The following is a 19,397-nucleotide window of genomic DNA, read 5'->3' as shown; positions in this document are numbered from 1 at the left end:
ACAAAAATACATAAAGAAGTAGAACTAATACCTGACTGGAAAGGCTGGGAATAATCAAGCCAGTGAAATAGTAAATTTTAAAAAGCATCATATCCAGATTACATCATTCTGGTACACCAGAACTACCTGTATATAATTTAACATTATACTTTTGACTTTTTTTGAGATATAATTACATGTAAATTATATTATCATTTGTACAGAAATACAATCAAGTACATTGTTCCTTATACTGATCTCAGCATTTACAATCAAGAAAAAGTTTTCTCTATGAGTGAGTCAATATCCTAACTGGATAAGATGGCAAAATTTCACCTTTCTGTTTCTGGTTGCTACCAGATTGTTGAGGGTTAAGTTTTATGATGAGCTGCAGTGTTTTCTAAATGGTCTACTCAATTATCCCTACTGTTTTATTGCTTAACTCTATTCCTGTTTTAATGATTTTATTGTATTTGTGCTTTTTATTATCTGAAGGCTTATTCTTTTTTTGGAAGGAGGTCCAGTGTGAGTAATAAATGAAGAAGTCCAGGCAGCAGGCACCTGAGGTAGATAGAAGATAAAGTGAACAGTGGGAGCAAAAACATTAGAAAGGGAAAGACAAACGAGTAAAGCACAGACTCATTCACTTCACAATTTTTCATAAAGAAAACACAAATTAAAAAGCTATGCCCTTGCCCTAGCTAGTATGGCTCAGTGGATAGAGTGTCAGCCTGTGGACTGAAGGGTCCTGGGTTCGATTCCAGTCAAGGGCACATGACTGGGTTGCGGGCCCAACCCCCAGTAGGGGGTGTGCAGGAGGCAGCGTTCAATGATTCTCTCTCATCATTGATGTTTTTATCTCACTTTTCCTCTCCCTTCCTTTCTGAAATAAAAATATATTTTTTAAAAAGCTATGACCTCTAGGATTTTGCTTCTAAGATGTTAGGCTCAGAGCACACATTAACATTCTTATTATTTGTAGTAAGTTCTTCAGCTTTTAATTTAAAAGAATTTGAAGACAGCCTGGTCTGCATGGCTCAGTGGACTGAGCATCGTCCCATGCACTAAGAGTTTGCTGGTTCAATTCCCCGTCAGGGCACATGCCCAGTTTATGAGCTTGATCCTAGTAAGGGGCATGTAGGAGGCAACCTATCAATTATTCTCTCTCATCATTGATGTTTCTATCTTCTCTTGCTCTCCCTTCCTCTCTCTCCCTAAAAAAATCAATAAAAACATTAAAAAAATAAAAATAAAAGAATTTGAAGACAAACTGGAGGGGATTAAGTACTAAACAGAAACTGAACTAACAAGCAAAAGAGTGACAAACTCACACATAAGAGAGCAGGCTGACAGCTAGGGGGAGGGGTCAGGCATGGAAGGATTGAGCAAAAAAGAAAAAGAACTCATGGACATTGACAACAAAAAAGAAAAAAAAGAAAAAGGACTCATGGACATTGACAACAGTGTAGTGATTGCAGGGGGGAAGGGTGTGGGAGGCAGTGGAAGAAATTATGGGGAATAAATGGTGATAGAAAAAGTAAAATAAAATATGTATTTAAATTTTTAAAAAGAAATGTTTAGAAATAAAAATTTAATAAGTAATTAATAATATCTATTATATACAAATATAATGATAAACATAGGAATCTTCTTCCCATACAAATATCTTTAAAAGATTTCATTCATAATTTAAAATACATCTTAAACAAAAGGAAAATAAGAAGGGGGGGGTTCTCCAGATAAATGGTAAGAGTATGTGATGAAAACACTAAAGCTAAGGATTTTATTACCCAGTCAAGTGGCTATCCATATGCAAAGGCAGAGAATAACATTCTAAGCAATACTATTGGTTAGAAAAAGTTCCCAATGTGTACCCTTCCTTTAAAAGTTACTGAAAAACACATTCCTATGGAGCAAAAAATGAAGAGTAGGAGTTTAAGAATAGAGAAATTTTGATATTAAAAGAACTCTATAATCTGACACTTTATAGACCTATATAAGTAAAATTAATTTATGTAAGCACTATGTCAAAGCTGAATGCAAAAGCATTAATTTGAAATGCATCAAAAATAAGATCAATTAATTGATGGGTGGAGGGATTGATAGATACACAAGTATATGTTAAAGCAAGTGTAGTTAAATGCTAATGGTAGAATCTAAATGGCCAGGTATATCATTGTTCACTGTAGAATTCTTTCAACTTTGCTATATGTTTGAAAATATTCATAATGATATGTTGAGATGGAAAAGATTTCTGAAAGAGAAATATATCAAGGGAAAAGAGCTTACCAATAATGATAATATGAGCCTATAATATGAGAGCAAAAAGGCTCATATAGAGAAAAGGACCATAGAAGAAATTAAAAACATCCTCAACTGCCGTAAGAGGAATATTCCCAAAATCAGAGAAATGGTTGTTAATTTGATAGATTCCAATATGAGTTGTTTTTGTTTTAAATATCTCCTTTACCCTTGGGAAAAATAAAACCAAAAGTAGTATACAACGTATAGGAAAAAATAACAAAATACCAAAACCCTGGCCTGTGTGGTTCAGTGGTAGAGCATCAGCCTCTGCACAGAAGGGTCTAAGAGTCGTGGGTTGGATTCCTGGTCAGGTCAAGGGCATACCACCTGGGGTTGCACGTTTGTTCCCAGTCCTTGACGTGTGTGTGTGCGTGTGTGTGTGTGTGTGTGTGTGTGTGTGTGTGTGTGTGTCATTTGTGGGAGGCAACTAATCAATGTGTCTCTCTCACATCAATGTTTCTTTTTCTTTCTCTCCCTCTCTTCTTCTTTCTTTTCTTCTTTCTCCCTTCTCCCTTCTCCCTTCTCTCCTTCTCCCCCTCCCCACCCCCTCCCCCCCTCTTCCTCTCTCTCTCTCTCTCTCTCTCTCTCTCTCTCTCTCTCTCTCTCCCCCTCTCCCTTTCTGCCTCTCCCTCATCCCTCCCTTCCACTTTTTAAAAATCAATGGAAAAAAATATACTTGGGTTAACAACAACAACAACAACGAAATACCAATGAAGCATAAAACAAGCAATAGACATTCAAATAAGTATAGACAATATGTGTAAATGGCCAATGTTCACCTGAAAGAGTCAATATGCAAAAAATATATATAAAAAAGACAAATAAGAGACTTGACTCAATCATGTATTTTAAATTAACCCAACATATATTAAAAACTAATAGATTAAGTATCAATAAGTAAAGTGAAAAAATAAAAAACATTTAAACAGACATATAGATGTGAATTTAATATGCTAATGGTAGAATCACAAAAAGGAGTGGTAGAATCAAAAAAGAGGAAAACAGTGTTAACTACTTAGACAAATAGTTGGCCTCTAACCTCATTTCATGCAGGGAAATATCTAAACAGTTAAAAACATTTTTAAAAGAAAAAAAATCAAAGGACACAATCCAGAGTGAAAAGGCAACTCATGGATGAGAGAAAAATATTTGTTAATCATGTGTGTGATAAGGAGTTAATAAACAGAATATATAAAGAACTCCTGCAACTCAACAACCACTAACCAATTAAAACTGGGCATAGTACTTGAATAGACATTTTCCTGAAGAAGTACAAATGACCAACATGCACATGAAAAGATGCTCAACATCACTAATCATCACACAACTAGGGAAATGAATAGCAAAACCACATTGAGTCATCACCTCACACCCATCAGGATAGCTACTTAAAAAATAAAAATAAAAATAAATAAATAAAAATAAAAACCACACACACACACAGAAAATAACAAGTGTAGGTGAACATGTGGAGAAATTAAAATCCTTTAATACTGTTGATAGGAATGTAAAATAGTGCAGTCACTATGGAAAACAGTATGATAGTTCCTCAAAAAAATTAAAAATCATATTACCTTATGACCCAGAAATTTCACTTATGGTATACATCCAAAAGAACTAAAAGCAGGAAGAGATATTTATACATCTATGTTTAGAGCAGCATTATCGATAATAGCCAAAAGGTGGAAACAACCAAGTGTCTACTGATAGATGAATGGATAAATAAAATGTTTTATATACATACTAGAGGCCTAATGCATGAAATTCGTGAAACGGGCTTGGCCCTTGCAGCCCTGGCTGCCTCAGCCAGCCCTTGCAGCCCCAGCTTCATCCAGATCCGTGGTCAGCAAACTGCGGCTCGCAAGCCATATGCAGCTTTTTGGTCCCTTGAGTGTGGCTCTTCCTAAACCTTAGGAGTACCCTAAAGTTAATAACAATGTACCTACCTATATAGTTGAAGTTTAAAAAATTCGGCTCTCAAAAGAAATTTCAATCGTTGTACTGTTGATATTTGGCTCTGTTGACTAATGAGTTTGCCGACCACTGGTCCAGATGGTCGTCCAGAAGGATATCTGGATGGTCATTCTGCTGTTTGATCTAGTTAGCAGTATTAGCTCTTTATTATATAGGACTAGAGGCCCAGTGCATGAAAATTCTTGCACTTGGGAGGGGGGGAGAATCCCTCAGCCTGGCCTGTGCCCTCTCTCAGTCCAGGACCCCTCAGGGGATATCCACCTGCCGACTTAAGCCCGCTCCCCAGGGGATTGGGCCTAAGCTGGAAGTCAGACATCCCTCTGGCAGCCAGGGAGCCCTCGGGGGATATCCAACTAACGGCTTAGGCCTGCTCACTGCAGTCAGACATCCTTATTGCTGCCAAGGAGGCGGGAGAGGCTCCCGCCACTGTCGCTGCACTTGCAGCCGTCAGCCCGGCTTGTGTCTGAGTGGAGCTCCCCATGGGAGCACACTGACCACCAGGGGGCAGCTCCTGCATTGAGTGTCTGTCCCCTAGTGGTCATTGCACATCATAGTGTCCAGTCATTCCCAGTCGTTCTGCCATTAGGGTCAATATGCATATTACTCTTTTATTATATAGGACTAGAGGCCCAGTGCATGAAATTTGTGCATGAAGAGGGGGTTCCCTCAGCCCAGCCTGCACCCACTCCAATCGGGGACCCCTCAGGGGACATCCCACAGGGGTCAAGCCTAAACCAGCGGTCAGACACCCCTCTCACAATCTGGGACCACTGGCTCCTAACCAATCACCTGCCTGCCTGCCTGATTGCCCCTAACCTCTCTGCCTGCCTGCCTGATCACCCCTAACTTCTCTGCCTGCCTTCCTGATTGCCCCTAGCTGCCTCTGCCTGCCTGCCTGATCACCCCTAACTGCCCTCCCTTGCCAGCCTGATCTCACCCTCAACTGCGCTCCCCAGCCAGCCTGGTTGCCCCCAAATGCCCTCTCCTGCTGACCTGATCTCGACCCTAACTGCTCTCCCCTGCTGGTCTGATCATCCCTAGCTGCCTCTGCCTGCCTGATCACCCCCAACTGCCCTCCCCTGCCAGCCAATTTGGTTCCAATTGGTCAGTTTCTATGCCAGTCAGTGTCAAAAGCTCTGCCTCCTAGGCAGCCATTGGCTCCTCACAGTTGACCCAGAATAGGTTCTGATTGGTAAGTTTTTATGCCAATAAGCGTCAAAAGCTCTGCCTCCTAGGCAGCCATTGGCTCCTTACATTCACCCAGATTTGGTTCTGATTGGTCAGTTTCTATGCCAGTCAGCGTCTCTGGGCCTATCAACGGGGCCTGATCAGAAAGACGGGGCTGATCAGCAGCCCTGGTGGAGGCCTGTAGAGAAATGGAGGTGCGGCTGTTGGCCAGGACAGGAGAGAAAGAGAGGCAAGTTCTGATCAACGGCTGCCACAGAGGCTAAGGATCAGACCCTGCCTCTCTCTCTGCAGGCCTCTCTCCGAGTCTGATCCGCAGCCCCCTAGGAAGTCAGTACTAGGTCAAGGCGCCCACAGCGGCCCAGTCAGTGCTGAGTCCCCACAGCAACTCAGCACTGACTTCCGGTCTGGTCGAGCCTTCGGTCATTACGACCCTGGGTCTTTATTATATAGATAGCCTTTAAAAGAAAGGAAAGGCTGATACATGTTATAACAGATAAACGTTGAGGACATTATACTAAGTGAATTAAGCCAGTCAGAAAAAAATAAATACTGTATGATTCCATGTATATGAGGTACCTAGAACAAATTCATAGAGACAGAAAGTAGAATGGTAGTTAGTTGCCAGGGGCTAGGAAAAAGGCAATGTTGTTTAGCAGGCATAGTTTCAGTTTTGCAAGATGAAAAATTTCTGGAGATTAGTTGCACAACAATGTAAATATAATTAAAAATAGTTAAGATGTGTATTTCATCACAATTTTTTAAAAAGAAAAATATTCAAAGCATAAAGATAATATAAATCAAAGTAGGAAAATATAAAGCCAGAAGAAAATACAGATGAATATTAACTGAAAATGATCATAGGGGATTTCAATAGCTAAAAGAAATGGAAGAAATCTCAAAATCGATAAACCTGAAAACAATGTTATATTACTACATGTATAATTATTATTAAGCAAAGCCAAAAAGCAAACAATAAATTGGGGGAAAATAACTGGAACAAAAATGACAAAAGATTAATATCCTTATTATATAAAAATCTCACAATAATTCATTAGAGAGGCAATAAAACCCCATTTTTAAAAATAAGTAGCACATATATTTTATAGAAGACAAAGTTATTCCTATACTGGGGACCTACTAGTATACCCACTAAACAGTCTAAAATCCACACAAAAACTCATAAAGAAAATGTCCTTTATATACAGCAAAAAGAAAAAAAGAAACAACAAATATTATTGCTAGACAGTTCAAAAATTATACAGCCATGATGTTTCTGAAGAATATTACTCACCTGGAAAAATACACCCAAGTACTGTTAAACAAAAACAGCAAGAATCAAACTTGGATATACAATACTAGCCCAATTACATTAAGACATATAGAAATATGCAATAAAGAGGTACACAGAAAAAGAGGGAAGAAATTACATTAAAATTTAGCAACTCCAAATAATTATAGATTTTAATTTTCTTCAAATTTCTCTGTATTTCAAAATCCTCTATGAGTTCTCTGTAATTTTAAAAAATAGTAATTCTTAAAAAAAAAAAAAAACTAGTAAATGAGTTTTTAACTAAGTATTGTATAATTTAAAATTCAATTCTACTTACCTGTTGTCATGGTTGGACTAAATAGTCCCAGTACTGACACACCAGAATAGGGGATCAGGTCTTTATATAATTCCCCAGTTAAATATTCTTCTGCTTCTTGGATAGATGTTATGTTCACTGGACATGAAATCCTGTTGCTAGATGAATATAGATATATATGTATACAAAATTAATTTTTAAAAACACTTTTCACCAGCTATGGAAAGCAATCAGGCGATTCCTCAAAGAATTAAGAATAGAGCTACCATATAACCCAGCAATCCCTCTCCTGGGTATGTACCTGAAAAATTTCAAATCATGTATTTGCAGAGATATATGCACCCCTATGTTCATTGCAGCATTATTCACAGTGGCCAAGACATGAAAACAACCAAAGTGTCCCATGATAGATGAGTGGATAAAGAAGATGTGGTACATATACACAATGGAATACTACTCAGCCATAAGCAAGGATGAAATAGCACCATTTGCAACAACATGGATGGACTTTGAGAACATTATGCTAAGTGAAATAAGTCAGAAGAAGCTAAAACATATGATTTCACTCATGTGTGTGATATAAAACTGAAACTCGTGAACACAAACAGCAGTGTGGTGATTGCCAGAGGGAAGGGGGTGGGGAGAAGGGGGTCCTAATATAAGGTGACAGGAGAAGATCTGACTTTGGGTGGTGGGCATGCAGTGCAATATTCAGATCTTGTAACATAGAAACCCACCCATGAAACCTATATATTCATGTTGCCCAATGTCACCCCAATCAATTTAATAAATACATTTTTTAAATACTTTTCAGCTTATAAAAAATAAAAATACTGAACTTAGAAAAGACTATATGCCGCAAGATAAACATCCAAAAAAATAAAGACAAATACTATTCTAAACAAACAAACAAAAAATTACTCTCATTAAACAAAATTTCTATCTCCCCAAAAGTGATGGTATGTGGATGAGCTCTACTCATCAATGCTCAGCCTGTGATTTCCATTCTAGTATCCATCTTAATCCATTCAGAGTGTGTCAACAACATGTGGTAATTAGAAATTTTATAGACCTAAACGTTTACAAATCTTAGGGTGAAGCTGCATACTTACAGCTGGATAAATTTTAGGAGATCTTCAGTTCCTAACATACCACCATAAGATACTGGGTCCTCGCCTTCCTTGTACATCTTTACAACAGGAAATTCAGTAACATTTTCCTTAGTACATACATCAGGCCAATTTGCACAGTTTATTCTAGTAAGCAGCATAGTGGATGTGCCTAATTAGAAGGAAAATGCACGTTTTATAAATATTAAGGTAGAAAACTCAGTTGTTAAAAACTGTCAATATTTTCATATCCCATTCTTATTTTTTTTTATTGATTTTTTACAGAGAGGAAGGGAGAGGGATAGAGAATTAGAAACATCAATGGGAGAGAAACATCGATCAGCTGCCTCCTGCACACCTCCTACTGGGGATGTGCCCGCAACCAAGGTACATGCCCTTGACCGGAATCGAACCTGGGACCCTTCAGTCTGCAGGCCAACGCTCTATCCACTGAGCCAAACCAATTAGGGCCCATTCTTATTTTAACCTCTCAGCAGTATCAAACACTGCTGTAGAACACTCTCTCCCCTTGATTTTTTGCAACACCTTCCCCTATTGGCTTTTTTGCCACTTCTCTTGCTGTTCCCTTTTGTTCCTTTGGCAGGTTCTCTGCCAGTAAGATGGGCGTTCCTCAAGGCTCAATTTATTCTGCCTTCTCTATTTGCTCTACACTCTTGTCCTAGACAAACTCAAAAACCACTGCAAATCTAATGAATCTTAAATTTATATAATTGGCCCAGGCTCCTTCTGAAAGTTTCAGATCCATATATCCTTACTGACTTAACTTTTTCTGTTTGAGTGAAAACATCCTCAAATTCAGTATGTATGTCTAAAACCAAATACGGTTTCCTTCCTGTATATATTGGTGAACACTGCCATTCTTGTACAACTCAAAAAACAAAATATCATTTTTATCGCCTGCCCATTCCTAATTCCCCCATGGCTAACCAAATCAATCAGCATAGCCTTTCAATTTTACCACTTACATTTGGAATATCTCTTCTATCTGTCCATTTCTCTTTACTACCAGAACTCACTATTTCTCCTTGGGTAGTTACAGTACGCTTCCAATTCATCTCCCTGAATTGGGTATATCTTTACACTGAAACTAGAAGTGTCTTTTCAAAACTCAAATTATTTTGCTAACAGCCCACCCCCACCAACTTTTACGAGTTTGGTCTTTCTCACCCCTTCATATCTCTGCATGTATAACTACTTCAAGAATGCCTGGACACCCTGATCTACAGCAGGTTCCTATGCACTGATAGAACCATGCTCCTTTCTTTATTTTATTACTAGAGGCCCGGTGCACAAAATTCGTGCACTGGGGGAGAGGGGACGGTGGGTCCCACAGCTTGGCCTGCACCCTCTCGCAGTCCGGGACCCCTTGCTCCTTACCACCCATCTGCTCACTCCTTACCGCTCGGCTTGCTGCTCCTTAGCGCTGCCGCAGAGGCAGAAGAGGCTCCCACCACCACCGCTGTGCTCGCCAGCCACGAGCCTGACTTCTGGTTGAGCGGCAGTCCCCTGTGGGAGCACACTGACCACGAGGGGGAAGCTCCTGCATTATGCATCTGGCCCCTGGTGGTCAGTGTGCATCATAGTGACCCGTAACGGTTGCTTAAGCTTTTATTATATAGATGTAATTATATACTCATTTGTATGGTTACTTGATGAATGTCTGTTTCTACCAAGAGAGCTCCTTGAAAAAAGGGACTGTGTCTATATTACTCATCTCCCTGCCAGTCTGGTCGCCCTACCTGTCCTCCCCTGCAGGTCTGGTCGCCCCCAACTGCCCTCCCCTGCTGGCCCAGTCACCCCTAATTGCCCTCCCTTGCCAGCTTGGTCACCCCCAACTGCCCTTCCCTGTTGGCCTGGTCCCCCCCAACTCCCCTCCTCTGCTGGCCTGGTCACCCCCAACTGCCCTCCCCTGCCGGCCTGGTCCCCCCAACTGCCCTCCCCTGCAGGCCTGATCACCCCCAACTGCCCTCCCTTGCAGGTCTGCCCCCCCCCAACTGTTCTCCCCTGCAGGCCTGATCACCCACAACTGCCCTCCCCTGCTGGCCATCTTGTGTCCACATGGGGGTGGCCATCTTGTGTGTTGGAGTGATGGTCAATTTGCATATTACCTCTTTATTATATAGGAGGATATGTAAAGTTCTTCAAAATATGTAAATCGCTAGATAGAAAGAGATCAAAACCCAAATAAAACAAGCACCACACAATTCAGCTGTGAAAGGAATGAGTAAATTCTAACAAAAGAAACTTTAATAGAGAGGAACCAAGATGGCGGCATAGGTAAACACCTGAACTTGCTGCCTCCCACAACCACATCAAAACTACAACTTTTTAAAAGGCAAAATGGTTATCATCCAGAACCAAGGGAAAGCTGGATGAGTGGAAGTTCGACAACTAGAGGGAAAGAGAAAAGAGCATCAAGACTGGTAGGAGGTGCAGAGGTGCAGAAGTGCAGAGACCTGCAAAACGGGCTGGCAACTGGGTACGCTGAGGTCTTTTTCAATCGGGAGGGAGATACAAGCTCCTGACTGCTCTGAACTCCAGTTCCGGGTGAGACTCTGGGGACCCAGATGCATACAGGGAGAAACTGGACTGTCTGGCATCAGGCTGGAACACGAAGGCGGCTTTCTCTCAGAGGTGCTTGCAGCATTCATTGTTCCTGCATGGGGGGCACAGGACACAGAGACCCAGGGACCTATCCAGGGCAGGGCTGATGGGCAACCATTGCTGTTTGCACTGCCCGTGATTCCCTGAGACCCCGCCCCACCCAATTTACAACCCCACCCAAGCTGTGCGCAGAGGCTTTGGCATATGAAAGGCCTGGCCCTTTACAATCTGAAAATTACCTAACAAACTGCAGCTGGGTCAGAGAGACCCAGAGCTTCCAAAAGAACGCTTAAGGCTCATCAGCAGCCTGCACTGCTTCACAGCTGCACCTCATCTGGGCACCTCCAAACCCCAAACAAAGGAGGAATCTGCAGATCTCTCAGTAGCTCCTACTGGGTGGCCTCAGGCAGTGGCTGACTTTGCACCTCGTTGGAGATCCAAGAGCCAGTGTACCCAGTGGTCAAAGTGGTACCACACCAGATTACAACTCTTCAGATCCATAAGAGACACACTCAGGGGGCAGATTCAGTGAGCACAAAAGCCCCACTGAAGCAAGTCCTGCCCCATAAGGGTGTTTTCCAGCACAGCAGTTCTCCCACCGTAGACACAACTGGTCCTCACAGCCAATTGGTCTGGAGGTCAATTCCTCCCAGTGATACCTACAACAATCAAGGCTTAACTATAACAAGACTGTGCACAAAGCCCACAAAGGAGTGCACCAAGAGCATCCACCTCAGGTGACTGGGGAGGCTGAGCCACTGAGCCCTATAGGACACCTAGCACACAAAGCCACTCTATCAACACAGGGAAGCAGCCAAAATGCAAAGACAAAGAAACAGATCACAAATGAAAGAAATGGAGGAAAGCAAACTACTGGATATAGAGTTCAAAACCACGGTTGTAAGGTTACTCAACAATCTTCTAGAAACCTCTGAGAAATTTAGTGAGACCCTCAAGGATATGAAAAAGGACCAATTAGAAATTAAGCATACACTGACTGAAATAAAGAATAATATACAGAGATCCAACAGCAGACTAGAGGATCCCAGGAATCAAGTCAAAGATTTGAAATATGAAGAAGCAAAAAATACCCAACAGGAAAAGCAAAAAGACAAAAGAATCCAAAAATATCAAGATAGTGTAAGGAGCCTCTGGGACAACTTCAAATGTACCAGCATCCGAATTATGGGGGTGCCAGAAGAAGAGAGAGAACAAGATATTGAAAACCTATTTGAAGAAATAATGACAGAAAACTTCCCCTACCTGATGGAAAAAATAGATTTACAAGTCCAGGAAGCGCAGAGAACCCCAAACAAAAGGAATCCAAAGAGGACCACACCAAGACACATCATAATTAAAATGCCAAGGGCAAAAGACAAAGAGAGAATCTTAAAAGCAGCAAGAGGAAAACAGTTAGTTACCTACAAGGGAGTACCCATATGACTGTCAGCTGATTTCTCAACAGAAACTATGCAAGCCAGAAGGGAGTGGCAAGAAATATTGAAAGTGATGAATAGCAAGAACCTACAACTAAGACTACTCTACCCAGCAAAGCTATCATTTAGAATTGAAGGTCAGATAAAGAGCTTCACAGAAGAACAAGCTAAAGGAGTTCATCACTGCCAAACCAGTATTATATGAAATGCTGAAGGGTATTCTTTAAGAAGAGGAAGAAGAAAAAGGTAAAGATAAAAATTATGAACAACAAAGTGACAACAAATACATATCTATCAACAAGTGAATCTAAAAATCAAGTGAATAATCTGATGAACAGAATAAACTGGTGAATATAATAGAATCAGGGGCATAGAAAGGGAGTGGACAGACAATACTCCGGGGGAAGGGGGTGTGGGGGTGCAGGAAGAGACTGGACAAAAATCGAACACCTATGGACAAGGACAATGGGGGGTGGGGGTAAGGGCATGGGGTGGGGTGGAAACCGGTGGAGGGGAGCTATGGGGAGAAAAAAGAGGAACAACTGTAATAATCTGAACAATAAAGACTTATTTAAAAAAAAGAAACTTTAATATATTAGATCAAAGGACTCTTTGTATAACAATTAAAACTGTGAATATAATACTTTAGTATTTTATCACCAAAAGTTTTTAATACTAAAAATTCACTTTTATATTTTAAATGATTCTAGGTTATACAACATAGATGTGATAATTTATCACTAGATTTAATGTTAGCAATTTGTTTGAAATTACGGGCAGGATGTAATCTATCTTATTCAACACTATATTCCTCTGCCTAGTACAATGTTGGTTACATAGTATGTACCTTATAAAAATTTATGGAATGTACCTTATGTTTCTTCATGAACAAATTTTAAATTTACACTAATATATATTAATACCTGAATACTACATGACCATATAAACAAAGGTAAATCCTATTCCTTCTAAAATTAGATCTGCTAAGTGATTTCTCTACGAAGTTCTCTTATCCTTTATTATAATTATTTAGTCAATAAATATCTAGTGGTACTTGTTAATATAGAGTACCATCTATAGATATCAAAGGCTAATATGCAAAGTGTTCCCACAGGAGTTCGACTGGGAGACCGGGAGTTCTATCGCTCACTATGACATGCGCTGACTACCAGGGGATGGTGTGGAACAAAGGAAGGCCACGGCTGGCAGCTGGGGAAGGAAGGCTCCAGCTGGCAGCCAGAAGAAAGTCCCCGGCTGGCAGCTGGAAGGCCCCATCGACCCTGATAGCCGGCCAGGCCTAGGGACCCTACCTACACATGAATTTTGTGCACCGAGCCTCTAGTATTATATATTGGCATCCAAGTAGGGATATAGTGCTGTTACAAATGCAGTTCTTTACCTTCAATATACATCCTCAACAAATCTACCACCACTAAGAATGTTATTGTCCCTACAGTCCAAGTTGAAAATTTTGATGTTATCTTTGACACTGAAAAAAGGATATTGGTACATATCATTAAACACTGTAAGGCTACCTATGTTAAAGTTGCCAATTTAAAATTTTCCTTCCTATAAAATGGTTCCAATATTTAATCGTGTTTCAACTGGAATAACCTAATATTCTAAGATGCCTGCAGTATTATATCCCATATACTTTATCAATGCAGTAATTTCAAAAAGAGTTCTTAATTTAAAGAAGGGGAAAAAACAGATCCTCTTAGCTACAGATGCAATGTAAGTATAAACACCTGACACTTGCTGCCACCTTGTGACTGAGTATAAAATAATCTTCATTGTCTTGGATTAAGAGATGAAAAGTGATTTTTCCCCAAGTAGTTAATGTGAAAGTTTGCAGAACTAAATGCCCAAAATATTACAATATTTTCCTGGTTTAAAAAGTTATAGTTCAGGCTACAACATAGATGCAGAACACTATAGTTACCTATACTAATGCATTTCTACATTAAGCCCCCAAAAGTCCATTTATCTGATATCTAATTACTAAAAGAATTGTTAATAACAAACTAAATGTAAAAGATAATCAAGTCCTAGGCTGGTAATCTGCTTTTTTATTCTATAATCACATACATCTCACAGTCCTTGCACTGAGGGGTCAGATAGTCTCTTTATTTGGTCATGAGTAGAGAAGAAAGTAAGGGAATCTTTCCATGTTCATTTGTTAACTAGTTAAATGGGTTGGGGAGATAATTCTATTATTCAGGAACATTATCCAATTGCTATTTTATTATGGTTTATATTTCACCACCCTCCTTTTCCTTTCTTCTAATAAATTCCCAATAAGGCTAAAGTACCTAAAAAAAAGGAAACTTAAAATCTGCCCACAGAATGCAACTACAAAGGATAACCTAAAAGAGAATAAGAGGATTTGCTTTATTTAAAAGATCAGTAATCAAAGTAACTACAGACTTAATCACCTCTTCACTTGGGTAATGAAATAATCGAAAGTTAATCAACTGTGGTTGGGAAATGAATGATAAAGAAATGGTTCAGAAATGTGTTTGAAAACCTCTGATGTTTTTATTATTACAGAACATGCTCTATTTAGAACTGACTTTCTGGAATCAATTTCTTGAATTCACAAAGTCCCCAACATATAAATAGGTTGTACACACTTTTCACTAAATAAAACAAAACTCATGAAACTACTATAATAGGTTATTCATTTATTCAACAATTAATAAAACCAGATATTCTGGCCCCAGGTGGCTCAATTGGTTGGAGCATCATTCTGTACATCATAAGGCTGCAGGTTCGATCCCAGTAAGGGCACATATAGGAGGCAACTGATGAATGTTTCTCTTATATTGATGTCTCTCTCTCTCTTGCCACCCCCCAACTCCCAGCTTCCTCTCTCTCTAAAACCAATAAAACTATGTCTTCAGGTGAGGATTTAAAAAAACACACCCCCAGATATTTTGCAATGTAAGGTAATACGCTAAGTACAGTGAGCTCAGTAAAAGGCTACCTGCCCATAGAAACTTACTAAATAATGAAATAGCATGTAAACTAGTTTCCCTCAAAACTAAATGGTGAGTACATTCAAATAGTAGTCAAGAATAAACCTATTCAACTAAAATAGCTTCTATTTACAAGAAAAACAGTAGGAGAAAGTCATATTATAGATAGGAAGCATGATACATTCTAACTTATTCAAATGATATCAAAACATTATCCTAATCCATTCTCTTTCTCTCTCTCTCTAATAGGATCGTGGAATAGGCATTTTGAGTTAAAGTCCATTCTTTGGATTCTTATTTTCCTGCCACTGGGTCAAGTTTCATAGGATACTTAAAATAAAAAGAGCCTGGCTCTTTGATTATACTGTAAGACTGGGTCTTATCTGTGAAATGTTTATTTAATAGTATTTAGTATTTATTTAATAATACTTAATAGTAACTGGCACAGAGTAGGCACTCAATAAATGCCTGCTGAATGACTGAATTCAGCCCAAAAGGTTATAGATTAACTATGTGGCCACAAGTACTCAATTAAAGAGAGTTCCATGAAGACAATCAAAATGAATGCTTAGAAGCATTTCTGAAGCTCATGGTTAATTAACTTAATCTTGGAAACAAAAACATTAATAACCTGAAATTTTATGCAGTTTTCTTCATCTTTAGCATAAACAGTTTTGCAAGTAGCAACAGCTCAGAATCAGGAAAATAAGCATGTATACCACAGCACAATACCTTTACCTTTCAATTTAACTGCCAAATCGACATAGGAGTGCAAAAATGCCATGGATACTGCTTGCCCTACATAAAAATAAAAAATCCAACAGATATTACAACATGCATGCATATCTCCAAAGCATTCATACCTATACATAATAAACAAAGAGATTTATGGGGTTTCCCAAAATTGTTATTTCTTAATAAGTATACAAACTCAAAATTGTTTCAAACATTTAAGAATGTTCCAAATACAACAAATTTTCTGCATTCATAATGGAGGGAATATAGTTGAAGGGCTATTATTTAAAGAGAAAAGCAATATATTTCCTATCTATACTAATAAAAGGGTAATATGCTAATTACACCACAAGACCTTCCGGATGTCCCACAAAGTCATTGTGGCAGGGCTGAGGCAGAGGCGGTTAGGGGTGATCAGGCCAGGAGGTGAGGGCAGTTGGGGGTGATCAGACTGGCGGGGGGGTGGGCAGTTAGGGGCAAGCAGGCTGGGGGGGGGGGGGCAGTTGGGGGCGAGCAGGCCGGTGGGGGTGGGGAGACAGTCAGGGGTGATCAGGCCAGCAAGGGAGGGCAGTTGGGGGCGATCAGGTCAGCAGGCAGAGTCGTTAGGGGCGATCAGGCAGGCAGGGAGGCAGGTGAGCAGTTAGGAGCCAGCGGTCCTGGATTGCGAGAGGGATGACCCCAATTGGAGAGGGTGCAGGCCAGGCTGAGGGACACCCCCCCCCCTCCTGTGCACAAATTTTGTGCACCAGGCCACTAGTTAATCTATAAGAAATGTTAACATATTAAAAGCATTAGCTTGAATCACAGTATTTCTAAGTTAACAAGCTGAACATCTAGTTTAATCATTAACCTTTAATTTGTAAGTCAGATATATATAATCAGTTTTACAATCCCAGAATCAGCTAAAAGTAAATGTTTCATTATGTGCAGCTTACCTGGGACATAAGAAAGCTATGTCATCTTACACTGCGCAATATGCAGAATGCAAAAATAAAACCTGCCTATTTTAATGTCCTAATATGTAATATAGTCTCCTTGAAAGATTCATACTCACAGCCAGCATAGAAAAGCACTATGCTGTCGGAAGCCATTACTGTCGCGTTAAATGTCTCTCCTGTTAGTTCCACCGTGAGTTCCAAAGGCAGCTGTCTCTTCCTGTCTCTGTAGACACTTTCTGCCACTTCATCATCTTGCATTCCTAAAACATTTGAAAAGAACGTAATGTATGTATAAAAGTGTAATTAAAAATAATTAAACTCTTTTCCCAGGTGAGCATTTGAAAATCTGGTACTCTATAAAAACTTTTGAATTTGCACTATTTTATTAAAGATGCATATTGTTTAGAAAACTTTCTAGTTATCTGGCTTCCTACCCTAAATAACTCTGAGGTGCTTCCTGACTCAGAAGTCAAGTCCAGAAGCACTTATTTAAACTTGTCTGGAAATAATATGAATATGATATTTTGTTTGTAATAAAATATTAATTTATAATAAAAAAGTTCAGTGTTTATTTAGCTTTCACTATATGACAAGCACTGTGATAGATACCAGGGAAAGTAGGAGACAAAAATAGATATATTCCCTGACCACATGGAGAACCTTTCTACAGAAAGGTCAGACAATAACCTCATCACTGAATAAAGACATCATTATAAATTGTGATCAGTTTAAAAAGGGAAAAGGATACAGTGAGAGATCATAGCAGGGAGAGGTGGATTGGGAGATCCAAAGTCTCCCAGGTACAGAATCAACAAAAGAATGTCTGAAGCAAGAAGAAGAATATGAGCATATGCAAAGGTTCAGAGACATAAAAGAGCTTAGTATATACTAGATACAGAAGGAAGGCAAAACTGACTAAAACAAGATGAGTTGGAGGAATAAATGGTATGAGAAAACTCTGGACTGGCAGTGGCTGGATCATAAGAGACCATATGAGCCAAAAATTTTGGCTTTTATTCTAAATGCATCAAGTTATGGTGGATTCTGAATATGTAAAAACCTATCGTTAATTTAGATAGACAGATAGGCTGGCTGACCAACCAACTGCCCATCCATCCACCCATCCATCCATCCATGTATGTGGTAAAAACACATTTTAAATCCGTATATATTCTGTTGGAGTTTGTATAAATTGTATGGTAACACTGAAGAGGCAACTAAGTTGATTAGAGAGACACTAAAGCTTCCTAGAAGAGTTGACATAAGCTGAATAGAGCATGACAATTGCAAGTACAAAACTGACTACATATCTGATGGTATTAAAGATTACTGGGTTTTAGATGTAGTAATAGCAATAATTATGTTAACTTTAAAAGAAATCCTTATATCTCTGAAATACACAGGGAAACATTAATGAATGAAATTATATATTTGGTGTTTGCTACAAAATAAGGGATGGTAGTGATTAGAACAGGATAGCCATGGGTTAATGGTAGTTGGATGGGGCCAGATAATGGATACCAGGAGATTTGTTTTAATATCCTGTCTACTTTATAAGTTCATAATTCCCTGTAGTAACACATTAAAAGAAAGAGAGAAAGTGAGGAAGACAATATAGTTGGAGAACTAAAGTATTATTTTCCATATAACTTCTAATACTCTACAATAAAATACTAGATCTAAATTTCAGTACATCTCAGCAATTTTCAATTGCATGATGCTAGCCAATTCATAACTCTCTGGGCCTCAATATTCAAATCTGTAAAACATAAGAGTTGCACTACATTAACTTTAAGGTACTTTTATGTTTTTTATCTTTATTGTTGAAATTCTTACAGATGTCCCCATTTTATTCCCCACTGACCCCCTCCATCCCATACCCACACCTGCCCTCAGGCCTTCACCACACTATCGTCTGTGTCCCTGGGTTAAGGTACTTTTAGATACCACATTCTATGACACTAAAAAGTTATGCCCTCAATACTCAAATTGATAAAAAAAAAAAAAAAAAAAAAAAAAAAGCTATTCTCTTATTTCCTACAGGGTGGAACAAAAGATTTATAGTTGTGTGTATGGAAAATAATATAATAATAAATAATACAAGAATAAACTCTTTCATGTACTCACAACTGTAAGCCTACTTTTGTCCCACTCTGTATATAATGTTTTTCATTTTCCTGCCATTCCTTTCTTATTTCCTAATCCATCCTTTCTTCTCTATCTGTTCCAAGACCTCCTATCCCTCTTTTTTGGTCTCTCTCTCTTAATAAGCTACCCTCACTTGTAAATTTCCTCACTCCTCAGCTATACCTTTCACCTATCCATCAATACACACACTCTTTTAAATCGTACATGTTTAATTATTTTTTTCCATATTGTCCTTTTGTAGAACTCAATCCACTTTATTCTGATTCATCCTGTGCCCATTTCCTCTGAAGGACATTTTTCTACATGGTAACAAACTCTTTCCTAACCCTCATCTATCATTCCTATACAATGGGGAATGAAACAAGATGGGGAAATTATTTATATGGGCGTGATATCA

General features: G+C 39.2%; 1 protein-coding gene across 2 annotated transcripts in view; it reads right to left on the bottom strand.

Moving 5' to 3' along the window:
• Positions 1-19,397, bottom strand: part of TXNDC16 (thioredoxin domain containing 16) — a 92,411-nt gene that overhangs the window by 20,860 nt on the left and 52,154 nt on the right. The window contains exons 13-16 of one of the 2 annotated variants that reach the window (XM_070419632.1): positions 16,969-17,112; positions 15,918-15,977; positions 8,144-8,312; positions 7,053-7,189 (exon numbers count right to left, since the gene is read on the bottom strand). In XM_070419632.1, the coding sequence (XP_070275733.1) occupies positions 7,053-7,189; positions 8,144-8,312; positions 15,918-15,977; positions 16,969-17,112 (510 nt within the window). The remainder of the gene's footprint in view (positions 1-7,052; positions 7,190-8,143; positions 8,313-15,917; positions 15,978-16,968; positions 17,113-19,397) is intronic. The other variant, XM_070419640.1, reaches the window with a different exon arrangement.

The sequence above is a fragment of the Myotis yumanensis genome, unplaced genomic scaffold (assembly GCF_028538775.1).
Source record: "Myotis yumanensis isolate MYYU_CA2020_CCGP unplaced genomic scaffold, mMyoYum1.0.hap1 SCAF_1, whole genome shotgun sequence".
Taxonomy (NCBI): domain Eukaryota; kingdom Metazoa; phylum Chordata; class Mammalia; order Chiroptera; family Vespertilionidae; genus Myotis; species Myotis yumanensis.
This window is presented reverse-complemented; position numbering and strand designations above follow the sequence as displayed.